The sequence below is a fragment of the Brassica rapa genome, chromosome A03 (genome assembly GCF_000309985.2).
Source record: "Brassica rapa cultivar Chiifu-401-42 chromosome A03, CAAS_Brap_v3.01, whole genome shotgun sequence".
Classification (NCBI taxonomy): Eukaryota; Viridiplantae; Streptophyta; class Magnoliopsida; order Brassicales; family Brassicaceae; genus Brassica; species Brassica rapa.
This window is the reverse complement of record NC_024797.2, coordinates 15,239,597-15,254,744: the sequence shown is the minus strand read 5'-3', so window position 1 is coordinate 15,254,744 and position 15,148 is coordinate 15,239,597. Positions and strand designations below refer to the sequence as shown.

The window sequence follows — 15,148 nt, the reverse complement described above, 5'->3', positions numbered from 1 at the left end:
ACATAGTTGTACTTGATGTAAAAACGTTTTTCGATTGAATAAATTTTACATTCATTCGAAAAGAAAAAAAAAAAATTTCCTCTGGTTTTCAAACTGGACCTTTATCAACCATCAGAAGGGAACAACCAGTTTCTTTTTTTTTTCCTCCTAGAAATCAAATTTAGTATATAATAATCTAATTATAGGATCCAAAATTTGCTACAAATATATAACCACAGACACACATTTTCTAAAATAAGGCTATTGGATCTCCATTTTTCTCTCAAATCCATGAATTTTTCCTAAAATATCTCATCATTGAAAACATATAAATCCATCACATTGTCCTCTTAGTTTTCTTCATCTAAAGCTTTTGCAGTATTCAGAAAAATAAATAAATAATACATACTGCTTTAGCTTTGGAACACCTTTAATCATTTTTAAAAATGGCACGTCAATTTGTCGTATTGGCTCTATTGGCCTTGGTCGTGGCCACCGCATTCGCTGCCGAGGCACCCTCAGCTGCTCCCACCGCCTCCCCTACAAAAGCACCCACCACGCAGACCAAGGCACCGGCTGCTGCACCCAAATCATCGTCAGCCTCAGCACCCAAAGCATCGTCCCCTGTGGCAGAGGAACCAACAGCCGAAGACGATTACGCAGCAACCAGCCCGAGTGAATCTGCCGAGGGACCCACCGTCTCCTCCCCACCAGCACCTACCCCAGAGGTTGTTGATGGACCATCTTCCGATGCACCCACCCCCGGCCCCGAGGTACTCGACGGCAGCGCCACTAATGTGAAGCTCTCCATCGCCGGCACTGTTGCCGCCGTCGGATTCTTCTTCTTCTCTCTCTAAGTTGATAAACAACTTATTTGTTTCATATGACTTTGTGTAACGTTTGAGATGAGACCAAATCTTTACTATATGCGAATTATTATATCAAAAGATTAAAGGGACCTATTATTAATTAAACTACACTACTAATGTTTTTGTAACATTTTTGGATGCGTTAAATGCTCTTTGTCTCTACCTAAGTTTACAGTTTGTTTTGTGGGGTTTTAAAAAGAAGCAAAAAGATACTTATAGAACACAAAATTACAAATATTAATACAAATGATCAAATCCAATGTGTCTCAGAGAAAAGAATAAAAGAGTAGTTGAAGGATTCCTTCTAGAGAGACTAATCCTCCACACAGGCGCTAAGACTGCGCAATATACAGTAGTTCACATCTCTGAATGATTTATTCTTTAGCATCTCTCTCTGCTACCGTAACAGAGCCTACAAAAGACGAAAACAGATCTCTATCAGACACAATGATGAGCTTTATATATGTTCTTTGGCAAAACAATTAAAAATAAAAGATGATGAGCTTACTTTTTTAGTTTGGTCAGTGGATTTAGGTCTGTGTTTGTAGAAATTTGGAAGTGGCTTCGCCTTGAAGCACAGCCTTTGCCTTAGTTTACTCTCTTCTTTCTCCACACTCCTCTCCTCCTCCTTCTCCTTCTTCTCCTTCTGTGCCTCCATGGCTTTGAATTTTTCCTCTAGCTTCTGAAACATCAAGAACCATTTACAAATGTTCAGCGACAAAGACTAAAGCGTAGTAGATAACAAGAAACCAAAAATCACTCAAAGTTCATCTTGCCTTTTTTCTTCTCTCTGCTCTCTCCTCTGTTCTTAATCCAAATGGTGTGAAGCAGCTCGGCGTCCTGCTTCCCCCAATAAACACACATTATTATACATATGAATTGTGCAATAATTCATTTAATTAAAGATGAGTTCTTACTTTGACCAAAAAAAAAAAAAAAAGATGAGTTCTTACTCTGCAGGGAGGAAATTCCATCTTCCTCGACCTGTCTTGGTAGAAGAATCAGGAGCTCTGCATTTACTTTTAACACCTGATGAGTTACTTCTCTAACCAACCACACATCATTTAAGTACTTAAAGAGTTTATTGAGGCAGTGTGTGTTTACCTTCTGTTACTAGACAAAGGTGTGGTGAACAAAGAGTCCTCCACAATTCCCTTTGCAGACACCTACAAATCCAATCACTATAACGTAAAGGCACTTCTCTTGGTTTACCCTATCATAAAATGAGTGAAACACTCACCTTATTATTATTGCTTGATGGTGTCCGGAGAGGAGTTTTGCATTCTTTGGTTTGTAGCTTAGAAGAAGAAGCTCTTGATGACCCATCAATCTTCCTTATGATGGACACTAACCTATTGAACTCTTTTGCTGGTGTGAAATTGTAAGAGCTGCTCTTGTTACTAGGCTTTTTACTTGGAGTCCTCTCCGATATATTGAGCTTAGACACTCTCGGCTTTGTACTGCTCTTTGGTTGTGCTTCTTTAGATTTCTTCTTCTTCAAAAAAAAACTAACAGATGAAGAACACAAGAAGCCATTGGAAAAAAAAAAATCTATAATCAAAATTTACCTTAGGGATCATAGGCGTCTTCTCCACCTGTTGTTCTTCTTTAACTGTAGAGCCTTTGCCATTGATCTTTGACTCGTCTTTCCCACGGTTCTCTTTCTCATCAGACTGTCTATTACCAGACCTGCTTACTTTTCTTGCAACTACTTTCATCTCAGCATCTAAAGATGCTCTTGGAATCTCAAGAACCGGGTCTGATTCTTTTTCTGCAGCTACTTTCATATCAGCATCTAAAGAGGCTCTTGGAATCTCAAGAACCGGGGGGTCTGATTCTTTCTTTCCTACGCCATTGATATCTTTTTCTTGTTGAACTGGAACCAACTCATCAGAGGTTTGCTGTCGGAGCAAGAGTGCCTCTTCGGCAGCAGCTTTTCTTGCTGCAGCGAGTTTCTTGTAGTGAGCTTCGAAGAAGGCTTTCTTCTGAGCCACAGACCCTGGCCTCGAGTATCTCTCTGCCTCCGCCACATAACGGTTCTGTGTCGGGAAAGATGACCATTTTTCCCAGTCAAGTCTCTCAGACATGAATCTCCCAAAGGACACAGACTGTCCTAAAGCACCAAGAGAATCTCCCTGTTACACAAAGATACATCTTTCTTAGAAATTTCTATGAACAAAACAGAGAAAATGTTAAAAGTAAGACATGGAACTGAAATGGAAGTAGAAAGAATGAGGAAACTGAGAAGAACCCACCTGTGGAGCTGCGTATGAGAATGGCTGCATGAGGCAAGCAGATTCTCCCATGCTAATTAATCTTTTTGGAACAAGGTTCTAATTTTACAGACAGTCAAGTGAAAAATTAGATTGTATCTAGTTAGTTACAAGGATCCCAAGTTTGTTTTGAATATAAGAGTTGCTTACAAAAAATACAAAGAGAAAAAAAAGTGGAAATGTGGATTTTTGTCCGTTGTATTTAGCTTTTTCACTGTTTAAATTTGAATTCAAAATTTTGCTGGTAGCCTGGGACCATGTCTGTTTATTCCGTTGATAGATAAAAAGAAAAGGCACACACTTTATGAGATAAAGTAAGTAGTCCGTAATATATTATTTTTTAAATAGATATATTATCATTTTTTCTTCTAAAGTATATATATTTTTGTTAGGTACACGATAATGTTTTCAATAGTTTTCTTTTTAAAACATGTTTACTAATATTTCGCTTAAATTAACAGAAGATTTTTTTTTTTTGAATCCAACAACATTAAATTTCTATAAGAATTCTAAAGCAAAATCTTCTTCCTAATAAATAAATGAAATTATCCATTGGAAGTGGGAGTACTTTTTAACAAAAAAAAAAAAAAAGTGGGAGTACAGACTTAACACACTCAGGACTGCTTACACTTGGGCTACTAAACTCAAGTGACCTTTTGGTTAAAACTTAAAAGGTTGTTGGAGTTGGAGACATCCTCCAGCTTGTCCCTAATGTCGTGTGCTTTGAACTAAAGAGATTTTGGTTCCTTTGCATGTTAGAAGAACAAAATGCCAATTTAAAATTCTTAAAAACAAAGAACAAATCCTTAAGAATACAAATAAACTCTATATATGACTTTGTGGGGAATAATATCCTTTTTGGTTTTAATTTGTATCTCTACAAATACAATGCTCAAAGACTTTCAAGCCAAAATGAGCGCAGGATCATTCGAAACCCGGCTTGGAGTAGGAAGAAGTAGTTCGTCTCTTGTTTCTGTAACCTTTCCCTCTTGCCCTGACTTTACGAGTGGAGCACACCAATAGCATCACTACCATGAACCCTACTCCAGATATCACCCACACAGCAATCACCCACATCTTCAACCTGCTGAATCTCCCTTCTGACGTCGTTTCTTCCGTCGTCTCATCGCTTCCCTTGGCTTGTTTCGTTTCCAACTTTCCCACTTTTCTCGAACCCAAGGAGATACTCTCCTCCTTCGACTCAGACTCAGATCCAGGTTCAGGGCAGTTCCTTCTCTTGTGATGCAGCAACAGAGCTTCGTTTAGCTTCTGTCCACATTCAATACTGAGAAGGTCTCTTTGCCGTAGATCATTGTCCGTTTCATGAACCTCTGAAGGAGTAGGCGGGTCCGGGAACTTAGACCAGCACTTGTTGATCATATCGGTGTTCCTCCAGTTCGCCTTGTCGAAGCTCCAGTTCCCTACTTTGAACTCAAGACCGTAATGGAAAACTCGATAGTCAACACCCGGTTCAGGGACGTAACCAGGGTATATCAATATCTCTTTGTTTATGATATGCCTCAAATTCAGCTGCAATTGTATGTCAATATACCAAAGTATTTTAGACCAATTAATCACAATCACTGATCAGAGGATTACAGGGTTATGATAAGTCTTACCTCAGCAGCACCGAAGGAATAACCGTACATTTCACTGATCCAACCGGACTCATATATATCCCCTGTTAACTCCTTTGCGTAATGTTCTTTGTCTGCTCGAACCTCCTGCGTTTTCAGCAACCAGTACATTGCGAATTTCCTGAGGTCATCTATGTGCATTATTATGACTCCACCAACTTTGTCACATGCCTCGGGGTTACGCGTGTGAAGTTTTGCAAGATCGTTGTCACACCCAATAAGATAGCTACAAACAAAAAGAAATAGTTTAACAAAAGGAAATAGTTTATGCATCTTCCAAACAGAGAAAGAGAGATTTGTATATTTACTCGTAAGGAGTAGAAACTGGACGTCCTCGAGCTGCCTTATACTCCCAAGGAGTGATGGGTCCTCTGAGGATCATGTCAGCATCAAGAATGACTATGTATTCTGCATCTATATTTGTGTGGTGAAGCCAATGAACAACCGCCGCCGGTTTGTTAATTGCCGGGTACCTGATTCATTCCAAATATCAGATCAAGTTATAGTAACTTTAAACCCTCCTGATGTTAAACTTACCAATCCCCTGTGAGAGGATGTCTGCTCATGGAAGGAACATAATGCGTGGGGGCCAAGTCATGACCTTTATACTTTTTAAGATCTTCATCTGTGCAACTGAGAAGCCGAGTGATGTTCCCGGGCTGGCCACTCAACCTGAAACTGTGCATGAACCCAACTGTTTGCCAGTCGAAATAAGTTGTGCACTCGGTGGAAAACAGTGTGTGGATCTTTGGATAAGGTCCTTTGAATTCATCGACGGGTGGCGGCTGCTGGTGTTGGTGTTGGTGTTGGTCTGGCAAGATATTTACACTTCCTGGTGCAAGCAGTTTAGGCTTTGTTAACTCCATGAAAGTTTTGCTCTTGAGAAAGCTCAAGTATTTGGACCACTTTGGCTTGGGACACCCGTTTTCAGCGTGGCGCAGTATGAGTCCCTCGTTCAATGTATTCATGCATTCTAGACTCAAGAGTAGACCTCTTCGCTTGTACTGATCAGGTTCCATCATTTTCACCTATATATTATTTTATAATGAAAAAGTGTTTTCTTAGTATTTGAAGTGGAGTTGAGAACTTGTTGTTACTTAAAGAGTTAGTTACCCCTACCCTACCTCTCTTGGGTATGGAGGCTCGGGGAAGAGACGGTTGCAGTCATAGACAATGTTGTCTTCGTGGTGGTCAAGTTTAGTGAAAGACCAGTTACCTATGGAAAAAGGCAAACCGTAGTGCATCAGAATAGGCTCAACACCTTCTCGTGGAACATACCCTGGATATATCATCAAGTCGTCGTTTATCTTGTGCTTTAGTCCTGCCTGTCGATCAAAAAACACAAGTTGTTAATAGCGGAAGTCAAACACACTTGGAGCATGAGCAGAAAGAGAAGGAGATTTACTTCAGCGGCACCGAAGGAGTAACCATACATCTCACTGATCCAACCTTTGCCGTAAACATCACCGGTAAGATTGGTGGACCAGTGAGCAGTATCTTGGCGAACATCTTCAGTCTTGGAAAGCCAAAGAGGGGCCAGGACGCGAAGATCATCGATGTGCATAGCGAGAAGACCGCCAACTTTGTCACAGAGCTCAGGATGCTTTGTGTGCAATCGGACAAGCATGTTATCGCAGCCGACCAAGTAGCCGTAGTGGGCAGCAAAGGGTCTACCCCTTTCAGCACCAAGTTCCCAAGGGATGATAGGACCTCTAATGATCTGGTCAGCATCAAGAATAACGACCCAATCCACATTCTTGGCATCTTCACTGTGTTGAAGCCAGTGCAGAACTCCTACCGGTTTGTTAATTGCTGGGTACCTAACCAAAAAAGACAATAGCTTTTAAAATTCCGATACAAGACATGCAATTAAGACAAGCAAAAAAATCGAAACTTTTTGAGTGGGAGGAGGCAATTTCAAAGACATATGCAATTAAGACAAGACAGTCTTGAGTTTAATTACCAGTCACCGGTCTTAGGGTGTCTGCTCCAAGAGGGGACGCGGAAAGTGGGAGCGAGATCCATGCCTCTGTAACTCTTCATCTCCTCCTCGGTACAGCTCAATAACCGGGTAATCGGACCGGGCTGTCGAGATTTCTTGAAGCTGTGCATCAGACCAACCGTCTGCCAATCGAAGTAGTTCTGGCACTCCACCGAGAACAGCGTGTGGATCCGATACGGTGCCCTTTGACCCCATTCGTCCGCCGACCCGGACCCGAAAGCCACCGCCAGAGCCGCAATCACCAGGATCAAACCCCACTGCATTTTGGAAGTTGGTCGATTTCGAATTGGAACAGAGGAAAAAAAAAAGTCAATGCATGGAGACAGAGAAGGAGGAGGAGGATGATGATGGATCCATGCGTTCCTTGTATAAAACAACAGGTGGGTTATGATTAGGTAGTGGTCATCACGACACCAAACTGCTACTCTCAATATCTTTTTTCTAAAATTCAGATTCGATTTGAATAATCAAAGACTCTCTCTCTCTCTCTATTATTATTATAAAGTTTACGTTTTTATGCGTTTTGTTGGCGGAAGGACGACTCTGAATCGCCGAAATTGGGCTGCCACAGAGTCCGGCGAGACGTGTGCTAGTACCCCCTTCTTTCACATACTTCCAAAACACGGCGAGTTGCCAGCGTTTACTTTCCTTTTTCATTTCCTCATTATTAACTGATCCCATTAATTTATTTAATTACTTCCAATTATTCATTTATTTTGGTAATTAGTTACATTCAGGCGCATTAAAATTGACTTGTCTATATACAAGGCCATTTCTTGTTTTTCTTATTAAAATTCTTGTACATGCACATCACATACTATATTTAGTATATATTCCCTCTCATTGTTTTAGGCAACTCTTTTAAAGTAATATAAAACCTAAATATTTATATATGCATTATGGGTCCGATTGGTAATGGCTGTAGCTTTAAATATTTTGCTGTAGAAAAAAATCTGTAGACTTTTTGTTGTGGCTTTAGATTTTATTGCTGTAGAATTTTATTGAAGCACTAAAAAATTGCTTTGGATATTTGGCTCTGCAGAGCACTTGTACAGCTGTAGGTTATTTTAAGAGCTGTGGTTTCAAAAAAAAAATTAAAGCTTGATTGTTCTAAATTTGGTGCTGTAGAAATAAATAGGGCTGTGGACAGCACCTACAGCAACTACCAATCACCCCCTATATCAGTTTCTTGATTATCAGATTTTTTTTCTTTTGGTTGGAAACTTATAATCTGTGGTTCTTTTTGTTATGCTTTTATAAACAAATTTTATTCTTGTCTTTAATAGGAGTAGTTGTTGTTTACATACTTTTACTTCTTATCAGAGCCATCATTTTGGTCTGTTAATATATTCTTTTATTGGTGTGATTACATGTAGGAGGAGACCAAGTTATGTTGCCTCAAGCCACTAACATACACGAATCTGACTCATTCTCTCTCAGTAAACTATTTTGCCAATTGAGTGTATGTTAGTTATATATATCCCCTCTTGCGATTTGGCTGGCTTTGTCATTTTAACTAACAAAAAAAAAAAAAAGAGAAAAACCAATACAAAGAGAAAGGATCAAATATTGCAGCGATGAGATATTTGGTCTCCTTCACCTTAATGATTTGTGTTCTCGTCTTGGCCATGTTGATTATGGTTGCTGATTCTTCGTATGGTGAAGGAGGGAAAAAACGCGCTCCTCCAGCAATGGCTCCTTCACCATCACCAAGTAGTGACGGTGGTCACTTTGGTGGACCCAACAAAACTCTTCCACCACCTCCAAACGCAGCCACTTTCATCGTTTTCCCACAACTAATCTCCGCAACAGTGGCGACTACTGTTAGTGTCTTGGTTTTCATCTTGTAACTAAATTATATATGTATTTCCTTCATCTCAACTTTGTTTGTTTCTCTAGCATGTTTTCTTTGTTGAATTTGTTTTCATTCGTCTTTACTGTGATCGGTGGGATTTGTACCGAGTTTCAAACTTCTCTGTTGTTGTTCTCTAACCCGAAACTAATATTTATCATCAGATAAATTTTGTTGTAACTAACAAACAAAAATGACTACATATACTATTGTCAAATAAATTGTGTTATGCATGCCTAATAAACCAAAACTATTGTAAGTTTTGAGATTTTGTTGTTTCCCATCCTTTGATCTTACAATCATCATTTTTAATAAATTCAAAACATTTGTTTTCTAATCCTACAATTGCCATCTAATATTTTGTTTTATTTCACATCAATCATATGATATCACTAATCATTTTTCATGATTACCTTATAGTTTCACTAATTCAATTTAAACACACTTATTCTGAAAATAGACAATAATGTTCTTTCAACATGTCGGGATGTTATAACATTTATTTACAATCATATGTTCTATATTAAACCTCATAATCTATTAATTCTTTGAAGCACACCATTTTGGGGTATATGGTTAAAAGTTGTTATTATGTTAAAGTTTAGTTTTTGAATTTCTGGTTAGCAGAGTTAGTTATGTAAAAGTCATGGTAAACTGAACAAAAAAAATCACACCAATCTATATAAAACACATAAAATTGAATTTGACAAAAAAAAACACATAAAATTGAATAAATTATAATATACTTCAATTTACACAAATTCATCCAGCAGAGATATCTTTTTTTGTCTTAAATGTTTTTGGTGTTCGGCCCAACCCTAGAAACATTCGGGCCGGCTCAAAAAGAAAACCCAAAAGGAAAAGCGTCGTTGGTTGGTTGGTTGATTGTGTTTCTTCCTCACTCTCTCTAATCTCCGCCGCGTTCGCTCTCTGAAACTCCCAAGTAAGTTCTTCCATTTCCTCCCTTCACCAATGCCTACGTTGATCCACTGATAGATGAAACCTTTTGTGTAAGATTTGAATCGTAATTCGTTGCTTGCATAAACCCTAATTTCTTTTTCAGGAGAAATGAATTACCGTATTGGATTGATAACGGGAGGATCCAAGGATGTGGTGCGGAGAACGTTTGCAGCAGCAGCTAGCAAAGCGAAGAAAGGAGGGAAAGGAGGAGGTAGCGATGCTCCTAAAGGATCGTCTCTGAGCAAAGAGATCAAATCCACCACCGTCGTTGGTGCTAACACTCTCAAAGATGGATCTGATCCCAAGATCCTTCCAGACTCCGATTACCCTGATTGGCTCTGGCGTCTTCTCCAGATTCGACCTGCCCTTAGTGAGCTCAGGAGGAAGAACGTCGAGACTCTTCCCTACGATGACCTCAAACGTTTTGTCAAGCTTGACACCCGTGCCAAAATCAAGGAGAACAACTCCATCAAGGCCAAGAACTGATCTGTCTCCGGTTTAGAGAGATCTAAATTGATTTTGCTTCTTACTGCTTAATGTTTTTTGGGGTGTGGTTAAGATTATCTATCATTTAAGTTATGTTACATTTTCAGAGTTTATAAGTTTCCTAGTAAACCCAATAAGAATTGCTGCTTCATCTATTGCTTTTTTTAGACCAAATGATATGTTCAGCGATTGTAACACAAGCTACTCTTTGTTTAATTTTCTTACGGATTGAGTTGGTCGGTCTCGGCTCTTAAAGATGCTGCTGGTGTGTGTACCTGTTCAGTTTTAGCTATCAGACGTACTGTTTACTGTCTTAGCATTAGATGGGACCTTTAGTATTATTGATATTGCATCATCACTCTTCTCTAGGTGGGTGGATACCAACTCTTGCTGTCTATCTCCATCTTGTGTGTGGGGTTCAATATCTTCAAAAGAAAGTTAAAACATCATTCACTTTCTCCCTTTTGCTATCCTTCCATTATTGCTTACTTGTCCTCCTCTGACTTGCAATCTCATCTTGTTTTGTGTTTGATTACTTCTGATTTTGCTTTCTTGTCGTCTGGTGGTTGAACCTGAAATTAACCCAAACCAATCCTCTGTCTTTAACCTTATATGAACAGTTCGGTTAAGTTTTGTTTAATGTCTTGTTGATTTGCTATGATATTGCTGTATCTGACAAGTAGCTACTTATTGCTTTTATGGCTATATCCCCATGCCCATTAAAGTTTAAAACAGTTTGAAATTGAGTCACCCACTCAATCACTCATCACATGCTTTTACGTATAACAAAAAATAAAGCTAACTTTATTTCTTCTCACATGCATATTTTTTTTCTCTTTTGACACCGTAACCATATCTGGCTTTGTTTATTATATATGCATGTTCCATTTGTTTTCTTACCTTTATGCTAACTTAATCGACAATGTTTATGTTGTGTAAATTAAAAATGTATATGATCATGATTTCTAGAGACCAAGAGGGCAAAAAATGATCAAGCATTCTAAATTGCTTGCTGATCAGAATTTGCCCTTCCCGTGTGTACTAATATGAGATTATTGGGTGTAGTTGGCCACCCGAATCACATTAATCATTGACGTTGGCCTATATTCCTCTTTTCAAAATGTTAGTGTTTAAAAGCTACCATCTTTTGTCGTCTAATTACTTTATTCTATCTAATATTTAGGCGTATCACATGGTATATGATCTCTAATTGTTTTTATTTTACTTGCATATGCACGTATGTCTTTAAATGAAATGAGCTAGAATTTTCTTTTTTCCTGTTCTAAATAAAGTAAATATTGGCGTTTAATGTTTTAGTTGGGGTAATTCAATTTCAAATAGTGCTTCACTACTAACGGGTATATGAATTTTCTAATAAGTAAATAACTGAGATCCTAGAGTGGACTAGTAACGAATATTAGGATTTGTTAATCTTTGAATTGCGTCATTCAATTTGTTTGATACCAAATAAAATACTCCCATGATTCGAGCTGATTTGGATAATTCACTAATTCAATACTCGTATGGAAAAGTAATTTAACCTTTTGATACAGTCTAGTCTTTGCACATTATCATATTCCCTTGGGAGGAAATAAGAGAAGACACGGTGTCTCTGTATCATTACAATCACACTCCCTTTTTCACTTTCAAGAATTTAGGCATCTCTCACCACCACTATTGTATTTGTTTATCATTTTCTTTTCCCTCCATTATTATATCTGTTATTTTTTGTGTCGGTATTATCCTGTTAAATGAGATTTATTCAATTAAATGAGATTTTATTGCTTGATATTTGGTTAATAACACCAGATTCCCCCAGGTTCGGTTACGGGAAGTCTGGAGGTTATATAGACCCCAAGTACACATGATCATTTTCATTACTTAAAAAATAGTTTCAAAACATTATCTCCTCCGGTCACCTTCTCTGACCACCAATCCTTTCTTCTTCTTGTTTCTCTGTTCCTTGCTGACCAAGAAATCTCTTATCTCTTTCAGCTTTCCAGAACACCGTTGCTATGCCTCCGACTTACTTCCCTCTGAGGTGGGAGAGCACGGGCGATCAGTGGTGGTACGCTACTCCTATTGATTACGCTGCAGCCAACTGCCAGTACGACTTAGTCCGCGAGCTTCTCCGGATCGACTCCAATAACCTCATGAAGCTCACTTCCCTCCGCAGGATCCGCCGCCTCGAGACCGTCTGGGACGACGACGAGTCCCACTTCCACGACGTCGCCGCCTGCAGGTCACGCGTCGCCAGAAAACTCCTCGCCTCCTGCGATGAAGAAGGTTCTTCCAAGGCCAACACTCTTATCCGGTCCGGTTACGCCGGCTGGCTGATGTACACGGCAGCCTCCGCCGGTGATCTAGGTTTCGTTCGCCATCTCCTCGAGAGGAACCCTCTCTTCGTGTTTGGCGAAGGAGAGTACGGCGTCACTGACATACTCTACGCCGCTGCGAGAAGCAAAAACCACGACGTGTTCCGTCTGATTTACGATTTCGCGGTTAGTCCGAGGTTCGAAACCGGCGGTTTTGATCAGCAAAACAGTGATGTTCCGGCGGCTTACAAGAGGGAGATGAAGAACAGAGCGGTTCACTCTGCTTCTAGAGGAGGCAATCTTGTCATTCTCAGAGAACTTCTCAGTGATTGCTCTGTTGAACATGTCTTAGCCTTCCGAGACAAACAGGGCTCCACCATCCTCCACGCAGCCGCCGGAAAAGGAAAAACTCTGGTAACTAACTCACACTTTTTTTTTTAAACTAAATTATACTCCTTCATTTTTCCGAAAATAAGATTCTCTAAAATTTATTTTTGTTTCACAAAAAATTTTGTACATTTTTGAAGAACATTAAAAATTTAAAATTTTGTATATTTTTTAAGAACATTAATTATGAATATTTGAATTAATTAAATTTTATCGGTGAATAGTTATTGGAAATTGTATTAAAAATAATTGTAAGTATTTATTATTATATTCTTAATAAATTCAAAAAATTCTAGAAAATCTTACTTTAGAAGCTAGGGAGTATATATAGAGAGATTAATGAGCTTGGCAATGATGCAGGTGGTTAAAGAGCTTGTGGCTTCATACGGGCCTTTAATAATGGAAGCCATTGACAGCCAAGGGAACACGGCTTTGCACGTTGCAGCCTACCGTGGCCACGCTGATCTCGTCCAAGCTCTGATCTCTGCCTCTCCATCTTTGGTCTCCGCCCGAAACAACGCTGGTGACACTTTCCTTCACGCCGGAATCTCCGGTTTCCAGACTCCGGCGTTCGAGAGGCTTGACAAGCACACGGAGCTCATGAACCGTCTCATCACATCCGCTGCCTCCAACTCCCCCTGCGATGTCGTCAACTGCAGGAACAACGAGGGACGTACGGCTCTTCACTTGGCAATCTCCGGAAACGTTCCTCTCGAGTTCGTTGAGATGCTCATGTCTGTGAAATCGATTGATATCAACATCAAGGATGCTTCTGGTATGACTCCGCTTGATCTCATCAGGCATAAGCCGCAGTCTCCGACGTCTGATCTCCTGTTCCGACGGTTGGTATCAGCCGGAGGGATGTTCAGCTGTCGTGATCAAAGCATCACAAGTGTGGTCGCTTCTCACTTGAAGGACAGAGGAAACTTTTATAGCCCAGGAGCTCGTTTTAGGACATCGGACGCTGAGATCTTCCTGAGCACTAGACTCGAAGCTGTGCCTGACAAGGTTGTCCCTAGACACGTGAGATCCAGCTCCTGTTCCATTGAGATTGGTCAGGCAAACGTGACGGATGAGAATCATCATCTCAAGAAATGCAGAAACGCTTCCGTTAACTCTGCAACGGAGAGATTGAAGAGCGTTTTCCACTGGCCACGTATCATCAAGAAACAAGCTGGCCATTCCAAGAACGATTCTGAGATCAGCATCACGTCGACAGCTCTTGAGACGCAAGAAACAACCCCTGTGCCTCTCCGACAGAAATTCTCGAAAAGCAGCACTTCCTCTCCCTCTCCTGCTCTGCCTAATAACAACAATAAAAGAACGTTGTCGGTGAGAAGTAACCAGTCGAGTCCAAGAGCCAAGAAGAAGCGGTTTGGTTCGGTGCGAACTCGCTCGAGCTCTTTTTCGAAAATATCCATCCACTCTTCTTCCGCTTCGTCATCGTCAAGCATGGTTGATGTTAAGCAGAAGGGAGTCTTAGTCGATACGAACATAGCTGGACCGTCTGGATTTAACCGGCCTGAGCCGGTGAAAAGTAACAAGCTAAAGGAGAAGCGGCAGGGTTCGGTGAGGAGGAGATTGAAGAGCCATTATTTCTGCTTTGGTACTTCAGCTTTGACTGTGAAAACGTCAGCTACGGTCTTGGTATAACGCCGGTTATCCGCGGGGTAGACCAACAGAAATATTGTAATGTGTTTTTTAAAGACTTAAGTTAGTCACATGTTGTTCGAAATAATTGTTTAAGGTATATACTATTATCTATAAACCCATGAGAAACGATTCCACAGAGTCTGTTCAGTGCCACAGTTTTCTTTTAAACCAACAATATGGTGCTTCGCCATTTTTAAGCGAACTCAAATCATTATTCTCCAAGCCATTCCACAGAGTATGTTCCCACATTATACGCACAGTTGATGGATTCCAGGTGAGTATTTCAGTGCCACAGTTTTCTTTTAAACCTTCTTGTTCCTCCTTAAAGCCTTGGAGGTCTGAGAAACCTTCAACTTGTTGTCATTACAGCTTTGTTACGCTGCAAAAACGTGGCACGGAGGTTTTGTGGGCATGATGATATTTGGAGCTAGTGAAGTGAGCGGGAACGTGGATCTGGGTGACGAGACGACCACCATGATGTGCAAGTTTGTGGTTAGAGCCTCAGAAGCATCAATCACAAAACAGATAGAGTCAGATCTTCAGGGGTGGTGTGATGATATAACGGATGGGGGCGTTGAGTATATTCCAGAGGATGAAGTGAAAGCAACAGCAGCTGAGAAACTGAAAATCTCAATGAAGAAGAAGAAGAAGAAGAAGAAGACATGGCGCTTCACAGTGCTCCAAGAATGGCATATGTTGTGTAAAGATAGAAAATATACCAAAGTTAACTAAACA

The 15,148-nt window shown here is 40.0% G+C and overlaps 7 protein-coding genes across 11 annotated transcripts; 5 read left to right on the top strand and 2 right to left on the bottom strand.

Moving 5' to 3' along the window:
• The first annotated feature begins 298 nt into the window (after positions 1 to 298).
• On the top strand, positions 299 to 1,025 carry LOC103858897 (classical arabinogalactan protein 11). Its single transcript, XM_009136347.1, has one exon. The coding sequence runs from the start codon at positions 426 to 428 to the stop codon at positions 834 to 836; it is 411 nt and encodes a 136-aa protein (XP_009134595.1). The 5' UTR covers positions 299 to 425; the 3' UTR covers positions 837 to 1,025.
• A 19-nt stretch (positions 1,026 to 1,044) lies between these two features.
• Positions 1,045 to 3,641, bottom strand: LOC103858896 (protein WVD2-like 7). Of its 3 annotated transcripts, none has more exons than XM_009136343.3 (8): positions 3,104 to 3,641; positions 2,417 to 2,983; positions 2,089 to 2,343; positions 1,953 to 2,014; positions 1,802 to 1,867; positions 1,625 to 1,688; positions 1,357 to 1,530; positions 1,045 to 1,260 (listed from the first exon to the last, which is right to left on the bottom strand). In XM_009136343.3, exons 1-8 carry the CDS (start codon positions 3,152 to 3,154, stop codon positions 1,246 to 1,248), a joined length of 1,254 nt encoding a protein of 417 aa, XP_009134591.2. In that variant the 5' UTR covers positions 3,155 to 3,641; the 3' UTR covers positions 1,045 to 1,245. The 3 variants fall into 3 exon arrangements, with proteins under 3 accessions (XP_009134591.2, XP_009134594.2, XP_009134592.2); XM_009136346.3 differs by having other exon boundaries at positions 1,802 to 1,858; XM_009136344.3 differs by having other exon boundaries at positions 2,089 to 2,340.
• A 235-nt stretch (positions 3,642 to 3,876) lies between these two features.
• On the bottom strand, positions 3,877 to 7,357 carry LOC103858895 (peptidyl serine alpha-galactosyltransferase). The gene is made up of 7 exons (XM_009136342.3): positions 6,722 to 7,357; positions 6,164 to 6,578; positions 5,883 to 6,083; positions 5,296 to 5,786; positions 5,067 to 5,231; positions 4,741 to 4,984; positions 3,877 to 4,651 (listed from the first exon to the last, which is right to left on the bottom strand). Exons 1-7 carry the CDS (start codon positions 7,021 to 7,023, stop codon positions 4,046 to 4,048), a joined length of 2,424 nt encoding a protein of 807 aa, XP_009134590.1. The 5' UTR covers positions 7,024 to 7,357; the 3' UTR covers positions 3,877 to 4,045.
• Positions 7,358 to 7,359: 2 nt separating this feature from the next.
• On the top strand, positions 7,360 to 8,705 carry LOC108871342. Its single transcript, XM_018657815.2, has one exon. It carries the CDS (start codon positions 8,338 to 8,340, stop codon positions 8,608 to 8,610), a length of 273 nt encoding a protein of 90 aa, XP_018513331.1. The 5' UTR covers positions 7,360 to 8,337; the 3' UTR covers positions 8,611 to 8,705.
• A 742-nt stretch (positions 8,706 to 9,447) lies between these two features.
• On the top strand, positions 9,448 to 10,290 carry LOC103858894. The gene is made up of 2 exons (XM_009136341.3): positions 9,448 to 9,555; positions 9,676 to 10,290. The coding sequence occupies exon 2, from the start codon at positions 9,681 to 9,683 to the stop codon at positions 10,056 to 10,058; it is 378 nt and encodes a 125-aa protein (XP_009134589.1). The 5' UTR covers positions 9,448 to 9,555; positions 9,676 to 9,680; the 3' UTR covers positions 10,059 to 10,290.
• Positions 10,291 to 11,731: 1,441 nt separating this feature from the next.
• On the top strand, positions 11,732 to 14,545 carry LOC103858890 (serine/threonine-protein phosphatase 6 regulatory ankyrin repeat subunit B). Of its 3 annotated transcripts, none has more exons than XM_018657783.2 (3): positions 11,732 to 11,916; positions 12,054 to 12,787; positions 13,121 to 14,545. In XM_018657783.2, the coding sequence occupies exons 2-3, from the start codon at positions 12,074 to 12,076 to the stop codon at positions 14,411 to 14,413; spliced, it is 2,007 nt and encodes a 668-aa protein (XP_018513299.1). In that variant the 5' UTR covers positions 11,732 to 11,916; positions 12,054 to 12,073; the 3' UTR covers positions 14,414 to 14,545. The 3 variants fall into 3 exon arrangements, with proteins under 3 accessions (XP_018513299.1, XP_033143129.1, XP_033143128.1); XM_033287238.1 differs by having other exon boundaries at positions 11,744 to 11,972; XM_033287237.1 differs by having other exon boundaries at positions 11,754 to 12,787.
• On the top strand, positions 14,448 to 15,145 carry LOC103858891 (protein TPLATE). The gene is made up of 2 exons (XM_009136339.3): positions 14,448 to 14,687; positions 14,783 to 15,145. Exons 1-2 carry the CDS (start codon positions 14,532 to 14,534, stop codon positions 15,143 to 15,145), a joined length of 519 nt encoding a protein of 172 aa, XP_009134587.1. The 5' UTR covers positions 14,448 to 14,531.
• Positions 15,146 to 15,148: the final 3 nt, after the last annotated feature.

Excerpts from the sequence above, each read along its gene's own strand:
- LOC103858897 (XM_009136347.1), top strand. The coding sequence starts at position 426 with ATGGCACGTCAATTTGTCGTATTGGCTCTATTGGCCTTGGTCGTGGCC.
- LOC103858896 (XM_009136343.3), bottom strand. The coding sequence starts at position 3,154 with ATGGGAGAATCTGCTTGCCTCATGCAGCCATTCTCATACGCAGCTCCA. Across the intron at positions 2,984-3,103 it reads TCTCATACGCAGCTCCACAG|GGAGATTCTCTTGGTGCTTT; the intron begins GTGGGTTCTTCT and ends TTTGTGTAACAG. Across the intron at positions 2,015-2,088 it reads CATCAAGCAATAATAATAAG|GTGTCTGCAAAGGGAATTGT; the intron begins GTGAGTGTTTCA and ends TTGGATTTGTAG.
- LOC103858895 (XM_009136342.3), bottom strand. The coding sequence starts at position 7,023 with ATGCAGTGGGGTTTGATCCTGGTGATTGCGGCTCTGGCGGTGGCTTTC. Across the intron at positions 6,084-6,163 it reads ACTCCTTCGGTGCCGCTGAA|GCAGGACTAAAGCACAAGAT; the intron begins GTAAATCTCCTT and ends TTTGATCGACAG. Across the intron at positions 5,787-5,882 it reads AGCCTCCATACCCAAGAGAG|GTGAAAATGATGGAACCTGA; the intron begins GTAGGGTAGGGG and ends AATAATATATAG.
- LOC108871342 (XM_018657815.2), top strand. The coding sequence starts at position 8,338 with ATGAGATATTTGGTCTCCTTCACCTTAATGATTTGTGTTCTCGTCTTG.
- LOC103858894 (XM_009136341.3), top strand. The coding sequence starts at position 9,681 with ATGAATTACCGTATTGGATTGATAACGGGAGGATCCAAGGATGTGGTG.
- LOC103858890 (XM_018657783.2), top strand. The coding sequence starts at position 12,074 with ATGCCTCCGACTTACTTCCCTCTGAGGTGGGAGAGCACGGGCGATCAG. Across the intron at positions 12,788-13,120 it reads CCGGAAAAGGAAAAACTCTG|GTGGTTAAAGAGCTTGTGGC; the intron begins GTAACTAACTCA and ends GCAATGATGCAG.
- LOC103858891 (XM_009136339.3), top strand. The coding sequence starts at position 14,532 with ATGAGAAACGATTCCACAGAGTCTGTTCAGTGCCACAGTTTTCTTTTA. Across the intron at positions 14,688-14,782 it reads GCACAGTTGATGGATTCCAG|CTTTGTTACGCTGCAAAAAC; the intron begins GTGAGTATTTCA and ends TTGTCATTACAG.